The sequence below is a fragment of the Osmerus mordax genome, chromosome 17 (assembly GCF_038355195.1).
Source record: "Osmerus mordax isolate fOsmMor3 chromosome 17, fOsmMor3.pri, whole genome shotgun sequence".
Lineage (NCBI taxonomy): Eukaryota > Metazoa > Chordata > Actinopteri > Osmeriformes > Osmeridae > Osmerus > Osmerus mordax.
The window spans coordinates 2,522,056-2,543,362 of record NC_090066.1 but is presented as its reverse complement, the minus strand read 5'-3'; the positions used below and the strand labels follow the sequence as shown (position 1 = coordinate 2,543,362).

At 50.7% G+C, this 21,307-nt stretch overlaps 2 protein-coding genes across 2 annotated transcripts; one reads left to right on the top strand and one right to left on the bottom strand.

Moving 5' to 3' along the window:
- Window positions 1-756: 756 nt before the first annotated feature.
- On the bottom strand, window positions 757-20,862 carry ccdc146 (coiled-coil domain containing 146). The gene is made up of 18 exons (XM_067254868.1): window positions 20,695-20,862; window positions 12,754-12,836; window positions 12,313-12,522; window positions 10,853-10,910; window positions 8,837-9,013; window positions 8,468-8,541; window positions 7,894-8,121; window positions 7,353-7,539; window positions 6,601-6,693; window positions 5,946-6,113; window positions 5,701-5,789; window positions 5,356-5,520; window positions 5,051-5,275; window positions 4,598-4,826; window positions 2,198-2,326; window positions 1,940-2,077; window positions 1,473-1,721; window positions 757-957 (listed from the first exon to the last, which is right to left on the bottom strand). The coding sequence occupies exons 1-18, from the start codon at window positions 20,860-20,862 to the stop codon at window positions 757-759; spliced, it is 2,871 nt and encodes a 956-aa protein (XP_067110969.1).
- fgl2a (fibrinogen-like 2a) lies at window positions 15,138-20,560 on the top strand. The gene is made up of 3 exons (XM_067254478.1): window positions 15,138-16,025; window positions 18,816-19,035; window positions 19,415-20,560. The coding sequence occupies exons 1-3, from the start codon at window positions 15,332-15,334 to the stop codon at window positions 19,899-19,901; spliced, it is 1,401 nt and encodes a 466-aa protein (XP_067110579.1). The 5' UTR covers window positions 15,138-15,331; the 3' UTR covers window positions 19,902-20,560.
- Window positions 20,863-21,307: the final 445 nt, after the last annotated feature.

Genomic DNA, 21,307 nt, shown 5'->3' with positions numbered 1-21,307 from the left:
ACACACACACCACCTTAACACACACACCACCTTAACATGTGCTTACCATTTGACAAACTACAAATACCAGTGAGGACCAGAAGACTGTCTCTTACCACTCTAGTCTACTTTACTGTAAATGAAGCCGTTGCCAGTAAAGACTTCCAGCTGTAGGAGAACACAATCAAACCCACATGCATGGCACACTCCAGCCATCATACACACACACACACACACACACACACACACTCCAGCCATCATACACACACACACACACACTCCAGCTATCACACACACACACTCCAGCTATCACACACACACACAATGCAACTTACACTATCTATTGTTTTTGAGTGCAAGTTGAAGTGTGTGTTTGTACCTCAGCTCACAATAACAAACATATGCACTGTGTCTGGGCCGAGACTTTGGTAGGAGGAAGGAAGGAGGTGCTACGTGGGGAGAATAGAGCTGTATTTAATGATCTGTGCTGAGAATCACATGTCGTGAGGCACGTGGCCCTGCAGTGGTTCTCTCAGAGCTCTGACCCATGCACTCGTCAAAATATCCTGTCTCAAAGGTGTGATTGAGTTCATGTAAGAGTGTGTGTGTGTGTGTGTGAGTCTGTAAAGGTGTGTGTGTAATCGTGCAAGTCTATAATGTGTGTGTGTGTGTCAGTCTGTAAAGGTGTGTGTGTAATCGTGCAAGTCTATAATGTGTGTTTGTGTGTGTGTGAGTCTGTAAAGGTGTGTGTGTGTGTGTGTGGGGGGGGGGGGGGGTCTAGATCTCGATGGGTTTCAGCCGGGGCTTGCGGACGTGTCTGATGTTGGCTCCGGGCTCGGAGGGCTTGAAGGGCGGCAGGCCTCCGTAGGGGCGGGGCAGCGGGAGCTCGCCCCCCTGGGGGATGTAGGCATTGGGCCGGGCCTCGGCCGTGGTGTACACCCCGCTGGGGAGCTGCGTCCTCTGCTCCTCCTCCAGCAGCTAGGGACACAGATGGCTGAGCGGTTAGGGAATCGGGCTATTAATCAGAAGGTTGCCGGTTCGATTCCCGGACGTGCAAAATGACATTGTGTCTTTGGGCAAGGCACTTCACCCTACTTGCCTCGGGGGGAATGTCCCTGTACTTACTGTAAGTCGCTCTGGATAAGAGCGTCTGCTAAATGACTAAATGTAAATGACACAGGGAGGGCACAGGGGTCAGAGAGGGGCTGTGAAGCTGCTTAGGATGGATGTTACGCTTCACTGGATTTAGGTCGGCTGAGGGGCAGTTCTCTGGGTGTATGTGAAGCCCTCTGTGGCATTGCTTGTTAAAAGCACAAATACATTTTCATTCGATTGTTACCCTCGAAACAACAATTATTTCTTTGAAAAGGAAACTTGATGGTTTCAGGCAGTACAGAAGCAGCTACACCTGCAGGTTCGAGTCCTAACGAGAGAGAGGGTTTGTAGACCAATGCAGTAAAGTATTCGAGGACTGTACAGAGAGTTGTGCATACCCTCTCTCTCTCCTGCGAGGCGTCGTGGCGTTGCTGCTGGTGGCGGAGCATCCTCTGCCACTGGTCCTCCATCTCCGGGGAGGGGGGCAGGCCCTGGGCCAGGCGGCGCCGGCAGGAGTCCAGCCGCAGCTCGCCCTCCCTCACCTCCTGCTGCAGGGACATGGCGGAGGCCTGGCGCATGGACAGCTCCGACACCACCGCCATCATCTGCCTCGTCACCTCCTTCACACGGCCCTGCAGCTCGTTCACCTGGGAGGCACGCACACACACACAGACACACACGCGCACACACACACACACAGACACACACACACACAGACACACACACACACAGACGCACCCACACACACATGCACACACACACACACGTAGGTAATGCTGATCCTGCGCTCCTCACAAAGGGCTTCCACGCTCCACTACCTGTGTGTGTGTGTGGGTGTGTGTGTGTGTGTGAGAGAAACCCCTACCTTCTTAGCCAGCTCCAGGGTATCCTGTTTGCCGCTCTCAGCCTTGGCTCTGATTCGCCGGGAGAGTCTGGTCACCTGATCATAGACCAGCTCCTTCTCCAGAAGCAGCTCTTCCTGCTCCGCTAGGCGCACCTCCAACTGGACACACACACCATTAACCCACACACACACCATTAACACACACACGTGTGAACACAACACATACACATGTACGCCCACACACACACAACAAACATACACCTGCAGAGCGTTTCTTACCTGTTCTATTTTCTTGATCATTTCCACAGGCGACGGGTCCTTCCCCCCCAGCACCCGGGCCCTGTTCTCCTGCCCAGGGTCTTCTAGAGCCTTCTCCAGCTCCAGCATCTGGTCCTTACACTCTGACAGCTGGTGGGGGGGGGGGTTGGAGAGAACAAGAGATCAGATTTGGCGTAAAAGAAAGAACATTAATTTGATCAGCTGGATGTGGAGTTAAGAGAGTTTAGGAGGTGTATTTGAGGGGTGTGTTAAGGGGGGATGGGAGGCCGTGGGTCTGGGGGCGTGTAGCCGAGAGCAGCCTCTGCTGGCTGGGCCCCTCTAATGAGAGAGCACATCAGGCTGGGAAGGGGAGAGGTCAGCAGGGACCAGGGAGGTGACTCCTTCCGTTTTCCCTGAGAGCAAAGCAGCTGATCCAGAGGTGTGGTAATGTGGAGCGACAGGTCCGGAGAGGGGGGGGGGGGGGGGGGGTCATGGTCATGTGATGGGCTTCACTGGAGCATTGCTTCCTCTCTGGTTAGTGACCGGGTCCTCTGGTCGTGTGTGTGTGTGTGTGTGTGTGTGTGTGTGTGTGTGTGTGGAGAGTATCTATGTAACCCAGTGTGAATCACACACAGGCAGTTTGGACACACAGTATTCGTCAACAACACGCGGTCTGGCTCCAGTTTAGATTCCACAGAATTCTGACAGAGGCAGCGACCACACCCTCCCCAATGCTTCTCTATGGGCTGCTGTGTCCTAGCAACCCACACACTCGCATTCCCAGCTAGCTACACCAGACTTCACACAGAACCCTGTTTACACTGAGGCAGCCCAATTCTTTTGAAAGTCTTTGAAAAGCTCTTTAGTGTATATTGAGTTTCACACAGAGGCCCTATCTGATGTGCTGTTGAGGGTAAACATGCTAACTGCAGTAATGGTCCCCTCAGTCCTGCTTTTAAGGCGTCAACACCAAGGGAACAACCCCTGCATCTAACATGTACTGTACCCTGTAACCTGAGGGAGCTAAATATAAAACATCTAGACTAGGATTTCCCAAAGTAGATCCTTTGTAAACACGAGGGACATAAATACTGTAGCAAGAAACGCCGTCAGGGATATCTCGGACTATCAGGTGCTTTCCTGTCAGAGAATGACGGGGTTCTTTCCTCTGAAGAGAAGACAGACCACATCTGGCCCAGAATGAAACTCAGCTTCATCTGGTCACAGAGTTCCTCTCCAAGCTCGTGGACTCCTCCTCCAGCCTGGCTTCTAGTGCACACACCCCAGCACAGAGATACTGAGAAACCCTACAGTGAGAGACACCACGATGGATAAGTGAGTGCAATTAAACCCCAAATCTGACTCAACTGGCTAGGGTGTGTGTGTGTGTGTGTGTGTGTAGGGGTGTGTGTGTGTGTGTGTGTGTGTGTGTGTAGGGGTGTGTGTGTGTGTGTGTGTGTAGGGGTGTGTGTGTGTGTGTAGGGGTGTGTGTGTGTGTGTAGGGGTGTGTGTGTGTGTGTAGGGGTGTGTGTAGGTGTGTGTGTGTGTGTGTGTGTGTAGGGGTGTGTGTGTGTGTGTGGACTCATGTCAGAAACACTAACAAACTCTTTATGAAAGAAGGAGGTAACAAGGAAGCTACAAAACTAAAGAACTACTTTGCTTCACGGACAAACCAGCCGTGGGTGCTGAGCCAGCAGCAGGCCTGCATCCCTCTGGTCCCATGAGGCCAGGCGATCCTGCTCCCTCTGCTCTCTCGCATGCTTTCAGGGTGGGTGACACGACTCATTGATCTTATCACTTGCTATTAATCAAGTCCTTCAACAGGACACTGTCTGTCCCAGTGTGAGTCCTGGTCTCCTGGCTAAGAGCGGCCGAGCCAGCTACCATTGTTTGGGGATCGCGCAGTCGGAGCGATGGCGCCATAAACGAGAGAGCCAAATGTTTACCTCTAGCAGCGTTAACATTTGAGGTATTTACACAGGGAAGGGCCGGTGTTTGGATGTGGTGGCGTAGCAGGCCTGGAGGGCCAGAGATACGAGGTGAGACATTCCTCGGTGCCCTGCAGGGCTATACATGGTGCGGACAGGATCTGCTGAGTCAGGGCGAGGCACATATTACTACGCGGAAAACTGCAGTGTGATCTCTGTTTTGAGGAGCCAGGCTTGAAAGTGAGGTTTATTATCTGTAGTAAGGTGCTGCAGTCTGGTGCTCTCCCTCCCCAGTTCCTACCTGTATCTACTTCCTACCTGTATCTAGTTCCTACCCTACCTGCATGTAGTTCCTACCTGTATTTACTTCCTACCAGTGTTCAGCTCCTACCTGTGTTCAGTTCCTCCCTGTGTTCAGCTCCTCCCTGTTTTCAGCTCCTACCAGTGTTCAGCTCCTACCTGTGTTCAGTTCCTCCCTGTTTTCAGCTCCTACCTGTCTCTGCAGTGAGGTGCTCTCCTCCGCCAGGGCTCTCTTGCAGGGCAGCATCTTCCTGCTGAGGTGGATCTGCCGTGTCTCCTGGCTGATGGTCATCTGCTGGGAGCGCATGTGCTCCTCCAGGGCCTGCATGGCCACATCCCCATCTCTGATCAGGCTCTCCTGGACGTTCACCTTCTCGTAGAAGATACACATCTCCTCCTCGCGCTCCAGAAGCTGCACGCCCCTGGAGACACACACACACACGTTAACACACACACGTTAACACACACACACGTTAACACTCACACATGTTAACACACCTACATTAACACACACACACGTTAACACACACACACGTTAACACACACACACACACACTAGTGTGAGTCCAGGTGTGGCTCCAGGTGTGCGTGAGGTGTGCCTGGTAGACGGCGGGGGGTCAGCGAGGCGTGCGGAGGTCAGACTGACCGCTCGTTGCGGCCCTGCACGGCGGCGTCGTGGGTCTTGCGCAGCTGCAGCAGGTTCTGCTCGTGGACGCTGATGATGCGCGTGAGCTCCACCAGATCCAGCTTCTGCTCCTGCCTCTTGTGACTCATGTCCTGCAGCGTCCAGGACACCTGGGCCAGGTCGTTCCTCAGGCTGTCTCTGATGGTGCGGCTGTGGATGTGCTTCAGGCGAGACTTCTGCAGCAGCCTGGGGGCAAACACACACACATGGATGGATGGATGGACTGATAGATAAGATAGCTAGACGGATGGACAGAAGCCCCTTACTTCTCCTTGATGACGACTGTGGTCCTGAGGATCTCCATCTCGTTCTCCAGGATCTTGAACTTCTCCCTCATCTCGGCCGTCCTCTGCGACGCCATCTGGATCAGGTTCACACACTTGTTCCTGTCGCCCTTGATGATGTCATACAGCTTGGCGAACACGCCCAGTCTGAAGAAAGGGCAAGAGAGAGGGGGAGGGAGGGAGGGAGCGGGAACATATGCAGTGAAAAGCCCAAAACAACAGGCAATAACAAAACAGTTACAGAAATAGACCAGTATTTCCATAATGGAACAAAATAAACATTAGTCATCTGTTGAGGGAAGGCGGTTCCCTAGACATGGAAGGTACCTGGCCTGTATCTCCTGGTTCTGTTTCTTGTGTTCCTGGATCACCAGACTCTTCCCCATCACTTCCTGTTTGATGCGGGTGTACCTTTTCTGCCGACATGAGAGATCCAGATCATCTCGTTTACGTGTGAAGTGTGTGTGAAGTGTGTGTTGGTTACACGTGTTTACATGTGTGTGTGTTGGTTACATGTGTGTGTTGGTTACATGTGTGTGAGTGTGTGTTGGTTACAAGTGTGTGTGTGTTACCCCGGCTCGGAGCAGCTCCCGGGACTTGTGTTCCCTCTCGTCAGACTTGATCTGAGCCAGGCAGCCCAGCATGTGCAGCTCCTCCCTGCAGCGGAAGGTCTCCCTCACCAGGGCCTGCTCCTGCTCCACGCAGCGCTCCATCAGCTGGGCCTCCACCTCCGCACACGACTGATGGAAACACACACACACACAGTACATATAGACACGGAGCGTACACACACACACACACAGTACATATAGACATGTACCGTACACACACACACACACAGTACATATAGACACGGAGCGTACACACACACACACACACACAGTACATATAGACATGTACCGTACACACACACACACACAGTACATATAGACACGGAGCGTACACACACACACACACACACAGTACATATAGACAAGTACCGTACACACACACACACACAGTACATATAGACACGGAGCGTACACACACACACACACACACACAGTACATATAGACATGTACCGTACACACACACACACACAGTACATATAGACACGTACTGTACACACACCTACTGTACACACACGTACGTACACATATGAATACATGTAATCAACACACACAAACAAGTAAACACATGCAACCACCACACACACAAACACACACTCGTACACATCCCACACTCACCTGGTGGATCAGCTTTTGTTTGAGCGTCTCCACCTCCTTCTGCAGTTCTAGCCTCCTCTGCAGGTTACTGTCCCCTCGAGGGAGGGCGTCCCTCTGAGACAACAACACCATCTAGGTCACAGCAGCACCACTCCACAAAACACGAGCAAGCAAGCGGGACGGGAGCCTGAGGTGTTGTATGAGTCTTAACTCACTTCCTCATTTGACACATATCGTTTAGGACAAAGAATGCTTAATGAATAAATGGCTACCATGGTTTCCAATGATGCCACACTGGAATTGATAGAACCGGTATTAAGTAGTTCCTCCACACTTTCCTGAACTCAGGAAGACCTAAATGCGTCACCATGTTTGAGCTGTTTCTGTTTTGCTGACAGTTTTCCGGCTGTACTTTCGCTATTCTATTTACCGGATTGTCATCAAAACTTCCACAGTTCATTTTAAAGGATGACTCACAGAGAACAGGGGTGGGGGGGAGAGATTCAGAGCAACATCACCACAACACATCTGTTAGGAGCAACACATGCATCAGATTGGATAATATAGGTTGTTGGATGAATTAGTGGATGAAGCATTCATGAATCAGACAGACCCAGCTTGTTAGCACGCAGTGACAGATTCAATACATTTCCTGTATTTTGGAAGCGAACACGAGACGTGAAGGACAGGCTGTGATTGGTCGTCAAGGGAACGTCTGGTACGAGGCTGAGGATCTGATGACGGATCTCTTATCTGTGCTTGATTACTCTTACCTCGCACTTAGTCTTGTTGTAGAGCACCTGGGTTTGCGCCAGCGTGTCATTGGCTAGTTTCAGCTGTTGCTCCATCTTCTTCAGGCCCCTGATCTGCCGGTCTCCCTCTCTCAGCTTCCGAGAGAGGCTGTCGTGCACGTTCTTCCTCTCCACGCTGATGTGACTCAGATTCAGTTCCTGTACTCCCCTGTGATTACAGAATATGAGGATTACAACACGGACACACAGATCAAATACAAGAGTTTTAATATACTTTTTTTACTTCCCCTCCTCCATCCCTCTCTCCATCCCTCTCTCCCTCCTCCATCCCTCTCTCCCTCCTCCATCCTTCTCCCCCTCCTCCATCCCTCTCCCCCTCCTCCCTCCCTCTCTCCCTCCTCCATCCCTCTCCCCCTCCTCCATCCCTCTCTCCCTCCTCCATCCCTCTCCTCCTCCTCCATCCCTCCCTCCCTCTCCCCCTCCTCAATCCCTCTCTCCCTCCTCCACTATTCTCTACCCTTGCCTGCATCAGCCCTCAGAGCTAGAGCCTCCCGCCTCCTACCTCTGTCCCATCAGGAGGGCCTCCTTCTCCTTGTTCATGTCCTGCTCCTTCAGCAGAATGTTGTGCTCCCTGTCAGCGGCTTCCAGCAGGGTCCTCCTCCCCTCCAGCTCCCTCATCACCTCCCTGCGCTCCTCCTCCAGGGCCAGGCTCCTGGCCTCCGTACGGCCCCGCAGCGCCGCCAGCTCCTCCGCCTGCTCCTGCAGCGCTGCCTTCCTCCTCTCCACCTCCCTGAGGAGACGCAACAGCAGACAGATGTTCAGACAGACAGACAGATCTTCAGACAGACAGGGAGATGTTCAGACAGACAGCGATATCTTCAGACAGACAGGGAGATCTTCAGACAGACAAGGAGATGTTCAGACAGACAGCGAGATGTTCAGACAGACAGCGAGATGTTCAGACAGACAGCGAGATCTTCAGACAGACAGGGAGATCTTCAGACAGACAGACAGATCTTCAGACAGACAGGGAGATCTTCAGACAGACAGGGAGATCTTCAGACAGACAGGGAGATCTTCAGACAGACAGATGCTCAGACAGACAGGCAGACAGGAAGGAGTTTAGACAGACTTACGTTTTCTTTCGGTTTATTCTCTCTATCTCCTTACTCAGCTGCCCAGGTACAGAGAGAATCTGTGCCAGCTCAGCCTGCCAGAGAAACACACACACACAACACACACACCACACACACATTACTCAATAACTGGCTATGGAAATCCCCACTCAATAACTGGCTATGGAAATACCCACACATTACTCAATGACTGTGGATATTTCTATCGCTATCTATCATTCAGCCAACATTCCCAGAGCTATCTATACTGTAGCTAACCATCCTATTGCTTGTTATCATTCTCATAGCCATCCTTCTTAAAGACATCCCTTGTTGGGATTAAATCTAGTTCACCCCTAAACCCCCACGCCAGTGATGGCAGAGCCTCACCTGGTTAATGTCTATGACCTCCTTCTTGTCCTCCAGCTCCCTGTGCTCCCTCTGCAGGAGTCTCTGCCTGGCCTGCATGTCCTCCTGCAGGCTCCTGATCTCCTGCCTCCGCTGGGTCACCTCCTTCCTCAGCTCCTCACTGCTCTCCTTCAGAAGCCTGGCTCTCTTCTCCAGCTCCTGGACACAGACACACACGCACGCACACGCACACACACACACGCACACACGCACACACACGCACGCACACACACACACACACACACGCACACACACGCACGCACACGCACACACACACACGCACACACACACACACGCACGCACACACACACACACACACACGCACACACACACACGCACACACACACACACACATACACACACACACACACACTGTACTGTACATGCTAGCCTGAGCACACACCGTACACAAAGACCAATATTCAAAGGAAACAAGATATGATTTGTGTGCTGTTATCTATATGGTTCTTTCACAGTAAATCTTTAAATGGTTTCAGGATCTGTAATTGACCAACAATCCAGGGTTTCCCGCAGAATTTGTTAGTTAAGGTGGGGGGGGGGGGGGGGGGGGGGGATAGACTAATGCGTTCTGCAGAGAAGGGAGACGGCGTTTTGGAATGGAAGGGAGAAAACAGGACAGAGTAACACGGCGGATATCGTTATTAATATTTTTTACGACATAGTTAAGGCGGCAGGCGTGTGTTGCTTAGACGGCCGCCTTAACTGAAGAGTGCTGCGGGAAACCCTGCAACCATCCCATTCTTGAGGCAAAAGCATTTAATTTAACTCTCATGATGGATGAGATGTTATTAAGTTATACTCAATTTCACATACACGCAAACACATTCTACAAGCCTGAAGCATTAAGAGAGACACAAATGCATACTTGTACAAAACATATGCAAGATCTTTTTGTGGGATATGCATACAATAATCTATGCTGTTTTCTTGCAGTAAATCTTGTTTATCATCTCTGATGAAGTGACAGGCCCCTCTTAAGATTCTGCTCTCGTCCGTTCCATAACACCCTCGTCATTATCACTTGTAATAATTACAAACAAAATAAATCATCCATGCAAAAGATTCGTTAGAGGAGAGTAATATCATGGGGAATGCTCAGTTAACGAGTCTGTCTTGTAAATCCTGGATTTGAGACAAGGCGCTCTCAGCTGTGCTCCACATTCCCCGTCAAGACACGCTACGCTGTGTCAGAACGGCGCCAGAGGACAGGGCTGTCACACGCCCTGGGAGGCCTGTGTGACGCCTGGGACCTGCTCTGGTGACGGCTGGGACCTGCTCTGGTGACGGCTGGGACCTGCTCTGGTGAGGGCTGGGACCTGCTCTGGTGACGGCTGGGACCTGCTCTGGTGACGGCTGGGACCTGTTCTGGTGACGGCTGGGACCTGTTCTGGTGACGGCTGGGACCTGCTCTGGTGACGGCTGGGACCTGTTCTGGTGACGGCTGGGACCTGCTCTGGTGACGGCTGGGACCTGCTCTGGTGAGGGTTGGGACCTGCTCTGGTGAGGGTTGGGACCTGCTCTGGTGACGGCTGGGACCTGCTCTGGTGAGGGTTGGGACCTGCTCTGGTGACGGCTGGGACCTGCTCTGGTGATGGCTGGGACCTGCTCTGGTGAGGGCTGGGACCTGCTCTGGTGACGGCTGGGACCTGTTCTGGTGACGGCTGGGACCTGTTCTGGTGACGGCTGGGACCTGCTCTGGTGACGGCTGGGACCTGTTCTGGTGACGGCTGGGACCTGCTCTGGTGACGGCTGGGACCTGCTCTGGTGAGGGTTGGGACCTGCTCTGGTGACGGCTGGGACCTGCTCTGGTGACGGCTGGGACCTGTTCTGGTGATGGCTGGGACCTGCTCTGGTGAGGGCTGGGACCTGCTCTGGTGATGGCTGGGACCTGCTCTGGTGAGGGCTGGGACCTGCTCTGGTGAGGGCTGGGACCTGCTCTGGTGAGGGCCAGGGAGAGGGGATCTGGTGTGAACTTACTACAGGCTTGGGCTGAGCCTCGTACTCCTTCTCCAGGCAGGCCTTCTCTTCCACGCAGCTGAAAAAAGAGACAAAAAAAAAGTGTGTGTCATTAAAACACGTCAGGGTATATTTAATTCTCCGAATTAAGAGGAACAGAATGGTTTTCGTTTGGGGAAGTTCGATCTCCTCTCTCATTCTCAGAATTTTGGAAGAGAAGTGACCGTTTTTAACGTCTTGTTTCTCGTTCAGAGCGTGTAGCATCTCTCAGATGAGGAAGTCCAGTCCGACAGGTAGTGGAGTGTGTATCACACAGTAAGATGGGGTCCGAGCACCGGATATCAAATCCATACTGTATTCAAAGAAGACTGATTAAAAAACACCTCACAGAATAGACACAGGCGCCCTACCCTGTCGGCCTGCATCCTGACACAATCCAGAAAAAGACCTCAAAAGATATCGGAGCGACAGTTGGCCCGCCAAAATCTGCATTCCAGAGTCGATGTCTGGCTGCTGATCAAGGGCATGAGACAATGCTTTAAGGACAAGCATCTGTCAGTCATCTGCATGCCAGCTCACTGTGGAGGGGAAGAGGAGGAGGACTGGAGGAGAGGAAGGGTGAGCATGCCAAACTCACTGTCACAATCATTACCATTAACTGACTAATATATGATGAGAGAAGAGACTGCCGGGTGTCTTGCGACACCCTGGGAGAATGGAGAGTGCGTGGTTCTCATTCCGTATTTCACTCCGGCATAAGGAGGAAAAACTATTAGCGAGGACTGCATTGGCCCTCGTAGCCTGATGTATCCATGCGTGTCTATGGAGAGAGAAAATGTTCCTAGTCTCCGTGATGTAGCTCTCTCTCCTCTGTGGTCTCAAGCTCGTTACCGTGAATGATGAAGCCCTGCTCCTTTCATCTTCCTTCCCCCGGCTTGTTTTATTAGTTGCTTAGCAATGTTACAGTGTCCTTTCGTTGGCCCTGGATCTCTGAATGCATGTCTGTGTGTCTGTGTGTGTGTGTGTGTCTGTGTGTGTCTGTGTGTGTGTGTGTGTGTGTGTCTGTGTGTGTGTCTGTGTGTGTCTGTGTGTGTCTGTGTGTGTGAGTGTGTGTGTGTGTGTCTGTGTGTGTGTGTGTCTGTGTGTGTGAGTGTGTGTGTCTGTGTGTGTCTGTGTGTGTGAGTGTTTTCTGTGGAGTGCAATGTTCTTTTCCATGCAGTGTTCAGAGGGTGTGCTTGGCCTTTGGAAAACAAGGACAGGAGTGTTGAGAGCGATGTGGAGGAGTGGAGAGGAGAGCGCAGGGGGGGGGGGGAAGAGAACCAATATGAAATGAAATGAGAGGAGAGATGACAAGAGGAGAGGACAGGAGCAGCACACCTAGCTGGAGTTGCCCACACCAGGCACACTTAACCCCCTGGTTCCCCTCCCTCCTCACCACTCCACCAGGCACACTTAACCCCCTGGTTCCCCTCCCTCCTCACCACTCCAGCTGGTAGTTCATCTGGTAGTCCCTCTCCTCGGTCATCAGCAGGTCGTTGTGGAACTTGAGGAGCTGCTGCCTCATGCGGCCGACCTCCGACTCCTCCACTTCGGGGAAGGTCTCCGCCCTCTCCAGGTCCTGCCCCTGGAGCTCCAGCTGGGCTCGGAAACACCGAGCCTGCTGCAGGAGCTGGATCTCTGACTCCTGGGAGCTGGACACACACACACACAGACACAACACACACACACAGTCACAGGTGGACACACACACGCAAACACACACAGTCACACACACACAGTCACAGGTGGATACACACACACGACACAGAGTCACAAGTAGACACATGCAAAACAGTCACAGGTGGACACGCATCACACACACCGAGTCACAGGTAACCCCACACACACACACACACACACGTGATCTGTGAGAGACAGCTCACCTTCTGAGAGTGTCATGGAGCAGGCTGTAACTGGCCTTCAGCCGGGCCAGCATGTTCCCACTGATTTTCCCCAGAGAGAAAAGCTGAGGAGACAACAGGGAGACAAATCATCCATCATCCACCCACTCATCCCCAGCCCCTTTCACCCAATCATCCCTCTATCCACCCACTCACTCACCCACCAACCCTAATTCACCAATTCATTGTACCACCAACTCATCCACCAACCCAATTCACCCATCCATCTTCATCCCATGTGCCCCCCCCCATCTCCCCCATCTGGCCTGTCCCAGTGTTGTTGTCCAGTGTTGCTGTCCGTGTAAAGCCTGACCTCCACGCTCGTATCTAGCTCTTATCGCCTTAACCACTCCCACCCCACACATCTGCGTCACCTGCACTTTGAAAACAACGAGCACAACAACCAAACCCATCTGCTCCCGTGTGATTCAGCCTGCTCCAGATAGGAGGCCCAGTGTTCGCTGCTTATCTCCACAGCTTCAGATCGTCTGTGATGAAAGAGGCATCAAAGTGATGCAAGGCTCGGGCTGTACCGGGCCAGGGCAGAGAGAACATCAGACAGATGGGTCTGACTGGCGCACGGTACGAGCAGGCAGGGAAAGGGCAGAGGTCACGGAAGAAAATCATTCATCGAAACGTGCTGTTTATTTGACTCATCCACGTGCACTGGGAACCTCCCAGGAGCGGTGAAACTAAATACACTAACTAGGCCAGGATGCAGAGCTACAGTACAGTCATGGTCGCCCTATATTTCAGTCTGCACCCGCAGTCTTGAGGACTCTGAAAGACACTACTTCAGTCTGACAACAACCCTTATGGCTAACCATCGACTCTGTCGAACCCTAAAGATAGAAGCTGACATGTTAGAGCTATCATCACTTCCACATATCCGCTTCTCGTGCTCCGAGTGTACAAGCCAGATAGAGAGGAAGCAGTCCATCAACACAGTGGATCTTCAGAAGCCTATCGGCCATGTGCACACTCTAAGAGGCCTGGTCATCTGTCTCCGAGCAGGGGCTCTTCACTATCTGTGTGCTCCTTCTCTTCCTCTGCCCAGGCACCCGCTGGATTTACTGTCAACATGTGAGGTTTTAACAGCCTTGTGTGTGGAGAATCATCTTTGAAGAGAGGAAGGCACACACAGAAAGAGAGAGGGAGAGAGAGAGAGGGGGGGGGTGGGAGAGAGACACTGCGGTGCTCATGTGTAAGGTAATGAGACACAAAGGCATTCCTGTCATGGAGAAAAGCTTTGTGCAGCATGTGCCAGTGTGATTCTAGGCTGTATGGTTGGCTGTGACACTATACGTCCTCTGCATGGTTTTCATAAGAAGCTGGCAGCCCTGGTAGACTGGACCCTACACTGTTTCTCTCTTTCTTTCTCTCTCAGTATACTTACAGTATCTGCTAGTATTTCCTCTGTAGGAAAAGTAGGCTTTTAAACCTGTGAAAACACACCCCTTTCACTAAAGTACTGACTAATCTGGCTCCAGTGTAGCTCAATGCCTTCCCTACCAGGTTGCCCGTTTAAACATGCACCAGGATATGACCTGTCCTGTTGATGTTTCACCACTACCTACACAGTCATCCCACAATATAACCTGGAACAGCCTGTAGGCTACCACTAAACACACAAACTAGGTTTCAAAGAGGTTGGTTGCTAACGTTGCCAAACCATTTATGACTGTGGGATTGTTGAAACAAATGACCCTTTTGTATGGTGATGTGATTGACAATTGACTAATGGAAAGCATCGCCGCTTCAGAACTCCCACTGCACCACATGCTAAGTTCCTCATAAGAGAGTAAACAACAGTTGACAGGATAGTGATGCTCTGGAACTGCTACAGGCCAAGGAGTGACATCATCAAAAGTCACAGTTACAATAAATTCAAAATTGAAACTCGACAATGACAAGAGTTAAGAGAGAGAAAAGACTCCAGTGTTTTGGATGGAAATGAGGCTGGTGCTTGGGAATGAGTAAAACCACACCCACAAACACAATAATGTTTTCAGTAAAAAATAAAATGAAATATGTGTAATATGTAACTGTAAGACAAAATAAAAATACGGCAAAATAAGGTGGAGAAGAAACGTAGTGGAGAGTAATTCCTGTGAGCTGAGTCATTTCTCTGTTCAGGGAAATGGTCTGACTTACCCAAGACCTTGCCTACCTACTCTCTCCCTCAATATTCTTTTTTCACAGTGCTGCTGCTGCTATTGGGTTTGAGAAATTATGCAATTCAGCCCCTCCCACCCCTCCCTTGTTCCTCTCTCTCCGTCTCCCTCCCTCCCTCCCTCCCTCCCTCCCTCTCTCTGTCCTGATATTAATGACACAGCTATCTGAGGCAGCAGCAGTTCTGACTCCCCTCTCCTGCAGGCAGCACTTGCACTGTCTTTCTCTTCACATCTGACTCTCTCTCACACACTCGGTCACACACAAACACACACACACACACACACGCACACACTCATTATCTCTCACATACAGACCGGCTTGTGCATCTTTCACCCACTAGGACATCTCACATACAGACAGACAGACAAACACACACTCCAGCGCCATGCAGAAGGTCCTCTTTTGTGTTTGTGCCTCTGTCCTGCTGGCTACAGCCCCCCTGAGAAGCCTGCAGCTGACTGAGGGGAAACAGACGCAGCATAGATGGGACAGTGAGGGAGCTGGGGCTGGGGCTGGGGCTGGAGCTGGATCCTGCTCCCTGAAGCTGAGGCCAGCAGGCCAGTGCGGGGAGGACGACGACTGCCCCTACCAGGTCACCCTGCCACCCCTCACCATCCAGCTGCCCAAGCAGTTCAGACTGCTGGAGAAGACCATGAAGGAGCTGCAGAGCCTGAAGGAGACCGTCCACAAGCTGAAGAGCGCCTGCCTGGAGGGCCGGCAGCAGGCTGACCAGAGCCTCCAGAGGGACAGTGGGGAGGCAGGGGGCCCAGGGCTGGGGCAGTCAGCCGGGGCCAGTAAGGAGGAGCGTGGGGACGGAGGCATCTTCCCCGGACCCGGGGACAGCGGTCCAGGCAAAACGCTTCACGAGATGCAGACCAAGATGCACCGCATGTCGGCCAGCCTGCGTAACGCCCGGGGCCAGATCACCTCCCTTCAGGGGCGCGTGGAGGAGCTGAGCCTCATCAACATGCAGAACGTGGAGGCCATGGTGGACAGCCGTGTGGAGAACATCACAGGACTGGTGAAGAAGCTCAGCACCACGTGCACCAACCAGTGTGCCGTCACCAACACCCCACAGTGTAAGTAGTTCCAAACCTACCATTATGAAGTGTTCATATTAACGTGTAGCCTGTATTATGTGCCATTCAATTGCCTTTTGCACGCTTCGCTCCACCCACAATCACTTAACTAGGCTGCTGTTAGTGTCCAGACACATATCTTTGTGGAAGTCTGTAGTATTGACCGTCCGTTTTGACCATCCAGGAAGTGTAATCTCGTCTGTTTGATATCCACTGTCACTGTTCTCAGCACGCTCAGAGTTCTCCAGCCTCACTATGCTGGAGAGCTCACCACTGAAGCGTTCATCACTGATCTAAGAGCCCCAAATCGTCTGATGGCTGCTGTTTACTCTGCAGAGGTTTTAGTGCTCTACCTGATCCCTGTGTTGCGTGTGTTCAGAGAATACGGTCTGAATGTGCCCCTCCCTGGCTCAATATACACCTCTCACAGTCACACAGTTTTAATGGGTACTGAGTGCTGTACTTGAGAAAAGGAGCGAACATTGATTTTGAGTCATCATGATTCAGGATGGTGTTACTTCATCAATGGCTTTGATCTCAGTGACTCAATTCACTGCACGGACTTGAACTTCTGTAATCACTAATGTTACTGGCTTTCCAATGGATAATTAAAGTTACATTCCATGTTAATTTTGGTCCTGTGAGAAAGTGACAGAGGGGCAATCGAATTGTCACAGTTTACAGCAAAACTGCACCTACAATATGGTCAATGCTCACTGTAGCAGAGATGGAGGACTGTAGAGTTTGCATATTTTTCAAAGGGCTTATTGGAAATAAATTTGTCAGTCTGCTTAAATTTTGCAAGACACTCAAACTCTTGGGGACACTATAGTAAATCAGAGGACGTCGAATTGGAAATCCATGACTATGATTATGGAAAGATAAGTAAAACCCTTAGCTCTGGACTTCAAACTAAAAAAAATGTTTTCCAAGTAGAGGTGCACTTGTTGGAGAGGTTGGTTGACTACTCTCCGCCAAGGATCATGTGACAGTGAAAACCAATCGACCAATCCCCAACTCCCGAGACAGTGATCTGTTCCTGAAAACAGCTGTGACGGTCTTAGTTTGAGCTGGATCTGACCAGACAGCACTCTGATGTCTCTCAGGGTTGAGTTCTGAGCACGCTCAGTCCAGCGTGAACAAGAGGCCAGAAACGACACCCCTCGTTACCTCTGCCAACAACACTTAACAACAACACATGCCGTCAGTACTCTGCCTGGCTGAGATTAGTCATGGTGAGAGAGCACTTGTCTCTTGGTTTGTCTTGTCTAGGCAGGTTCATATCCATGCCAATTACAAGAGATAAGCTGTGGAAAAACAGATTAATTGTCATAAACAGTTATTATATAAGGATTCCATGTGTGAACTTCTCTGAGGGAGGGAAATGGATACTTCCATTTTTCTCTGTGGGAAAATTGATTTGCAGCACAACGCCAAGGTTCATGTGTGTGTATGTCAAAGAAGCTCAGACAGGGATGAAGAAAGAGAAGTGTTCAAGTTGAAAGTACAGTGTGTTTGTATGATGTGTTTGTGTGCCAGAGTATTCTGTGTTGACACAACCATCTCCAGGTCAGGTTTCTATCTAGATAAGGGAAAACAGCTCAATAACAACCCGATACCAACAGAGGTACATCTGCAGGTTGTTAAAGCTTGGATGCATCATTAACGCGGGACCAATCTGCAGATAATAAACTCAGTTTTCTATTGCACCAAAGGTATTTCACAGCAAAAAAAAACGATGCTACTCCCCCTCACTAACAACAGTCCACTGCAGCTTCACTCATATACATTGTTAGGCTTCTGGTGGTGAACAGCTGGCACAACCCTGATTAGCCTGTCGAGTGCTCTTAAACACAAACAACTTAATCAAGAGTAGGGTGCTGGGCTGTACTTTATTAATCTCTTGCGTAATTCCTTGATTACACACAGTTTCCCCTCTTCTGTCCATCATAATAATCTGTTTCCCTGTCAGTCAGTCAGTCAGTCAGGAAAAACTATCTAGGACAGCCAGAGTTGAAGTTACAGGCTCCTCTCTGTCTTTCAGGAGGGGGGGGGTGACTCCAACAGACAGGCGGAGAGACAGGCAGCCAGGCAGAGAGACAGACTGGCAGGCAGAGAGACGTGCAGAGAGACAGGCAGCCAGGCAGAGAGACAGACTGGCCGGCAGAGGGAGAGGCAGCCAGGCAGAGAGACGTGCAGAGAGACAGGCAGCCAGGCAGAGAGACAGACTGGCTGGGTTTGTTTTGTGGGAACTGGGAAGCGTAAGCCAACTCATTCTGGAGCAAACAAACCGTCTGACAGCTGCTGTCCGAAGCTGTGTCGTCTGCCCTGCTCTGGGAGCCCACTGTGAGGGACGCCACCTTACCACAACACAGAGGGGGGCCAGCTCAGTGTGAGCCAACTGGCCTCGAAGGGAGACTCTCATATAGAGAGACTGTGTCACTTTCTAAATCCCGGGAGGGGCTCCGTGCTGCGGACCTGGTGTCAGGAGGATTTAGGCCGTGACACACTCAAAGAGGGGTGCGCCTCGGTAATCCACTTAGACACTTTCCCACGTTTGGGCAGGGCTGGCCCTTTATGTCCAGCCCCCTGACAAGGAGCTGGACTCCAGCGCTGGGCAGAGTCAGCAGGACTGCATGCTACGGGCAGCGTTGACTCTTATCCTCTTACGACCGATGCTTCTCTCTTCTTCATCTCTCCTTCCCCCTGTCTCCCTCTATTACTTCTTCCCGGGCTCCCCCTCGCCAATCCCTCCCTCTCCCATTCCCTCCTCTCACCACTCCCCTCCAGTCATCCTGGCTCCCAGGGACTGCTCCGACTACGACGTGCTGGAGGAGAAGAAGAACGGGGTGTACCGCGTGACACCGGACCCCAAGAACGGCACGTTTGAGGTGTACTGCGACATGGAGACGTTTGGAGGGGGCTGGACCATGGTGCAGCAGCGCCTCAATGGCTCTATCAGCTTCAACCGCACCTGGGCCGAGTACAAGAAAGGCTTCGGAGACCTCCGGTGGGTGTGGGCCACAGGACAGGGAGATAGGTCACCTACGCTGCACCACACTCCCCTGCATAACATGAATATGATAGCATAAAATGCATAATAATAGCTGTACGTCAGGGTGAGAGACGTTGATTCCATACGGTTCTATTCCGTCTAGTCAACGATGTTCAGTTCTATTCTGCTTCTGGGTAGAGAACAGGATGATAAAACAGAGGCTAGAGAAGCCTTTACCGGGATTAGGCCTAGAGATATAGCTAGTGCAAAACGCAAATCATTGTAACATATGTGATGGTTGTTGTGTATATTTTGTGTGGATCTGTTTGGTGGAAAGCACAGCAGAGGAACATGCACAACAGATCCAATGTATTTACTCTGCTCTGCTCTCCAGGGGTGAATTCTGGTTGGGTAACGACCGCATGCACCTGCTGACCAAGGATAAGGACATGGTCATACGCATCGAGCTGGAGGACTTTGAGGGTGTCCGGGAGTACGCCAAGTACGACAAGTTCTACGTCGCCAACGAGTTCCTTCGCTACCGGCTCTCCATGAGCGGCTACAGCGGCACAGCCGGCAACGCCATCAACTTCAACAAGCACTTTGAACACGACCAAAAGTTCTTCACCACGCCAGACCGGGACAACGACAGGTACCCGTCTGGAAACTGCGGGGCCTATTACAGCTCGGGCTGGTGGTTCGACGCCTGCATGTCCGCCAACCTCAACGGCAAGTACTACCACAAGAGGTACAAAGGAGTAAGGAACGGGATCTACTGGGGAACGTGGCACAACATGAGCACAGAGTTCTACCCCACCAACTACAGGCAGGCCTTCAAGACCGTCAAGATGATGATACGCCCCAAGAACTACGCTCCCTAGGAGCTAGCGTGGCTGGCTGCTTCCTCTGGGGAGGGCTAGGGGAAAAGTTTAGGGTTGCTGGGTAAATTGAGTATAATTGGACAATTCCCATGACATGAGTCTTTTTTTTCATATTTACATTTTACACCCTCTACCACTCTGGTTCTTACTGTATGCATTATCGTTTCTTAAACAGGACTGTACAGTACACACATGCACATACCAGTCAAACTGGTCAGAGCTCGAATAATGTATTGATATAATACTGCCATCTACTGTTAGACTAATGCCATCAGCCTCAATTACTAAACTAAAATACCATGTAGGCTGTATAGAGTAGATAGAAGGATGAGTCAAGAAGTACATGTACAGTATTTATTTTTTGGATTACAATAGCTTTTTATTATACTAATATATATTCCATTTATTCAGGTTGTGCATAGTTAAGTGGTGTTTTCTCCAATTTAATTGTTGAGTCATAAGATCGTCATTGAAATGCAAGGTACCCCTCCAGAACAATTTATTTGTGTAAGACTAAAAAAGATTTGCCTATCTTCCAAATGTCAAAAAGTATGTGTGTACATTTAGTGTTTTGTGTATATATTAGTTTTTCTATCATCGTAATGTCTTGTTCAAAAACATTTACTTTTATATGAAACATTAAAGTTACACTAGCTTTGCTTAAAGTTGTCCTTGGTTATTTATATTATTATCTGATACAGCCTACAAAACGAGAAAATACCGCTCAGGCCTTACGAACATGCCAACACGAAGTAACCTTTGTTATTGGAGGAGAGTCCCGATAGCTACGTACCTCGTCTAGACACTGGTAGGCAGGGCTGGCTGATATGTTTGTGCTAGCTTCCTCCTCTTGCAGTGCCGCGTCAGGTGCCTGGGCGGAGAGGGGGATTTCCTCTGAAGATGGAACCTCTCCCTCTTCTCCTTCGCTGGGAGAGGAGCTTTTCCTCTCATCCAGGTTCATGTTCTACCTGTGAGACAAACACACGCGCACAGTCACGCACGCACAAGCACACACCTTTGCGAATCATGGATGATGGTGAGTATGAAAGTACTGTAACTCAGAGGAGCATAAGTTTTTGTTGCGAAAACTAGCTAGTCACAGTTAAAAACGTCACGACGTCACAAGCCTGCGCGCGATTACCTACAGTAAATATGTACTTGGAGTAAGTACATGTCTGATATAATCGGATCTCTCTATCGCTCTTGGTTATTCCCAGAGCCATATAAATATAATACTAGAGAGGGTACAATTTCTGGGGAAATTGTAGGGTGTGCTTGCTTGCGTCGGTTGCACAGGGGGGGGGGGGGCGTTTTTTATGAAATGTTTACAACTGATAGTTCTGTATATTTTATATAAAAATGCATACTTATTATTTATAAACATTACATAGATTTAAAAGCATATT

What these genes read in the sequence shown, in the direction of transcription:
- fgl2a (XM_067254478.1), top strand. Translation starts at nt 15,332, where the DNA reads ATGCAGAAGGTCCTCTTTTGTGTTTGTGCCTCTGTCCTGCTGGCTACA. An exon ending in CGTCACCAACACCCCACAGT is followed by an intron (nt 16,026 to 18,815) that starts GTAAGTAGTTCC and finishes ACTCCCCTCCAG; the next exon opens with TCATCCTGGCTCCCAGGGAC. An exon ending in AAAGGCTTCGGAGACCTCCG is followed by an intron (nt 19,036 to 19,414) that starts GTGGGTGTGGGC and finishes TCTGCTCTCCAG; the next exon opens with GGGTGAATTCTGGTTGGGTA.
- ccdc146 (XM_067254868.1), bottom strand. Translation starts at nt 20,862, where the DNA reads ATGAACCTGGATGAGAGGAAAAGCTCCTCTCCCAGCGAAGGAGAAGAG. An exon ending in AACCAGGAGATACAGGCCAG is followed by an intron (nt 5,521 to 5,700) that starts GTACCTTCCATG and finishes CCCTTTCTTCAG; the next exon opens with ACTGGGCGTGTTCGCCAAGC. An exon ending in ACAGTCGTCATCAAGGAGAA is followed by an intron (nt 5,276 to 5,355) that starts GTAAGGGGCTTC and finishes GTTTGCCCCCAG; the next exon opens with GCTGCTGCAGAAGTCTCGCC.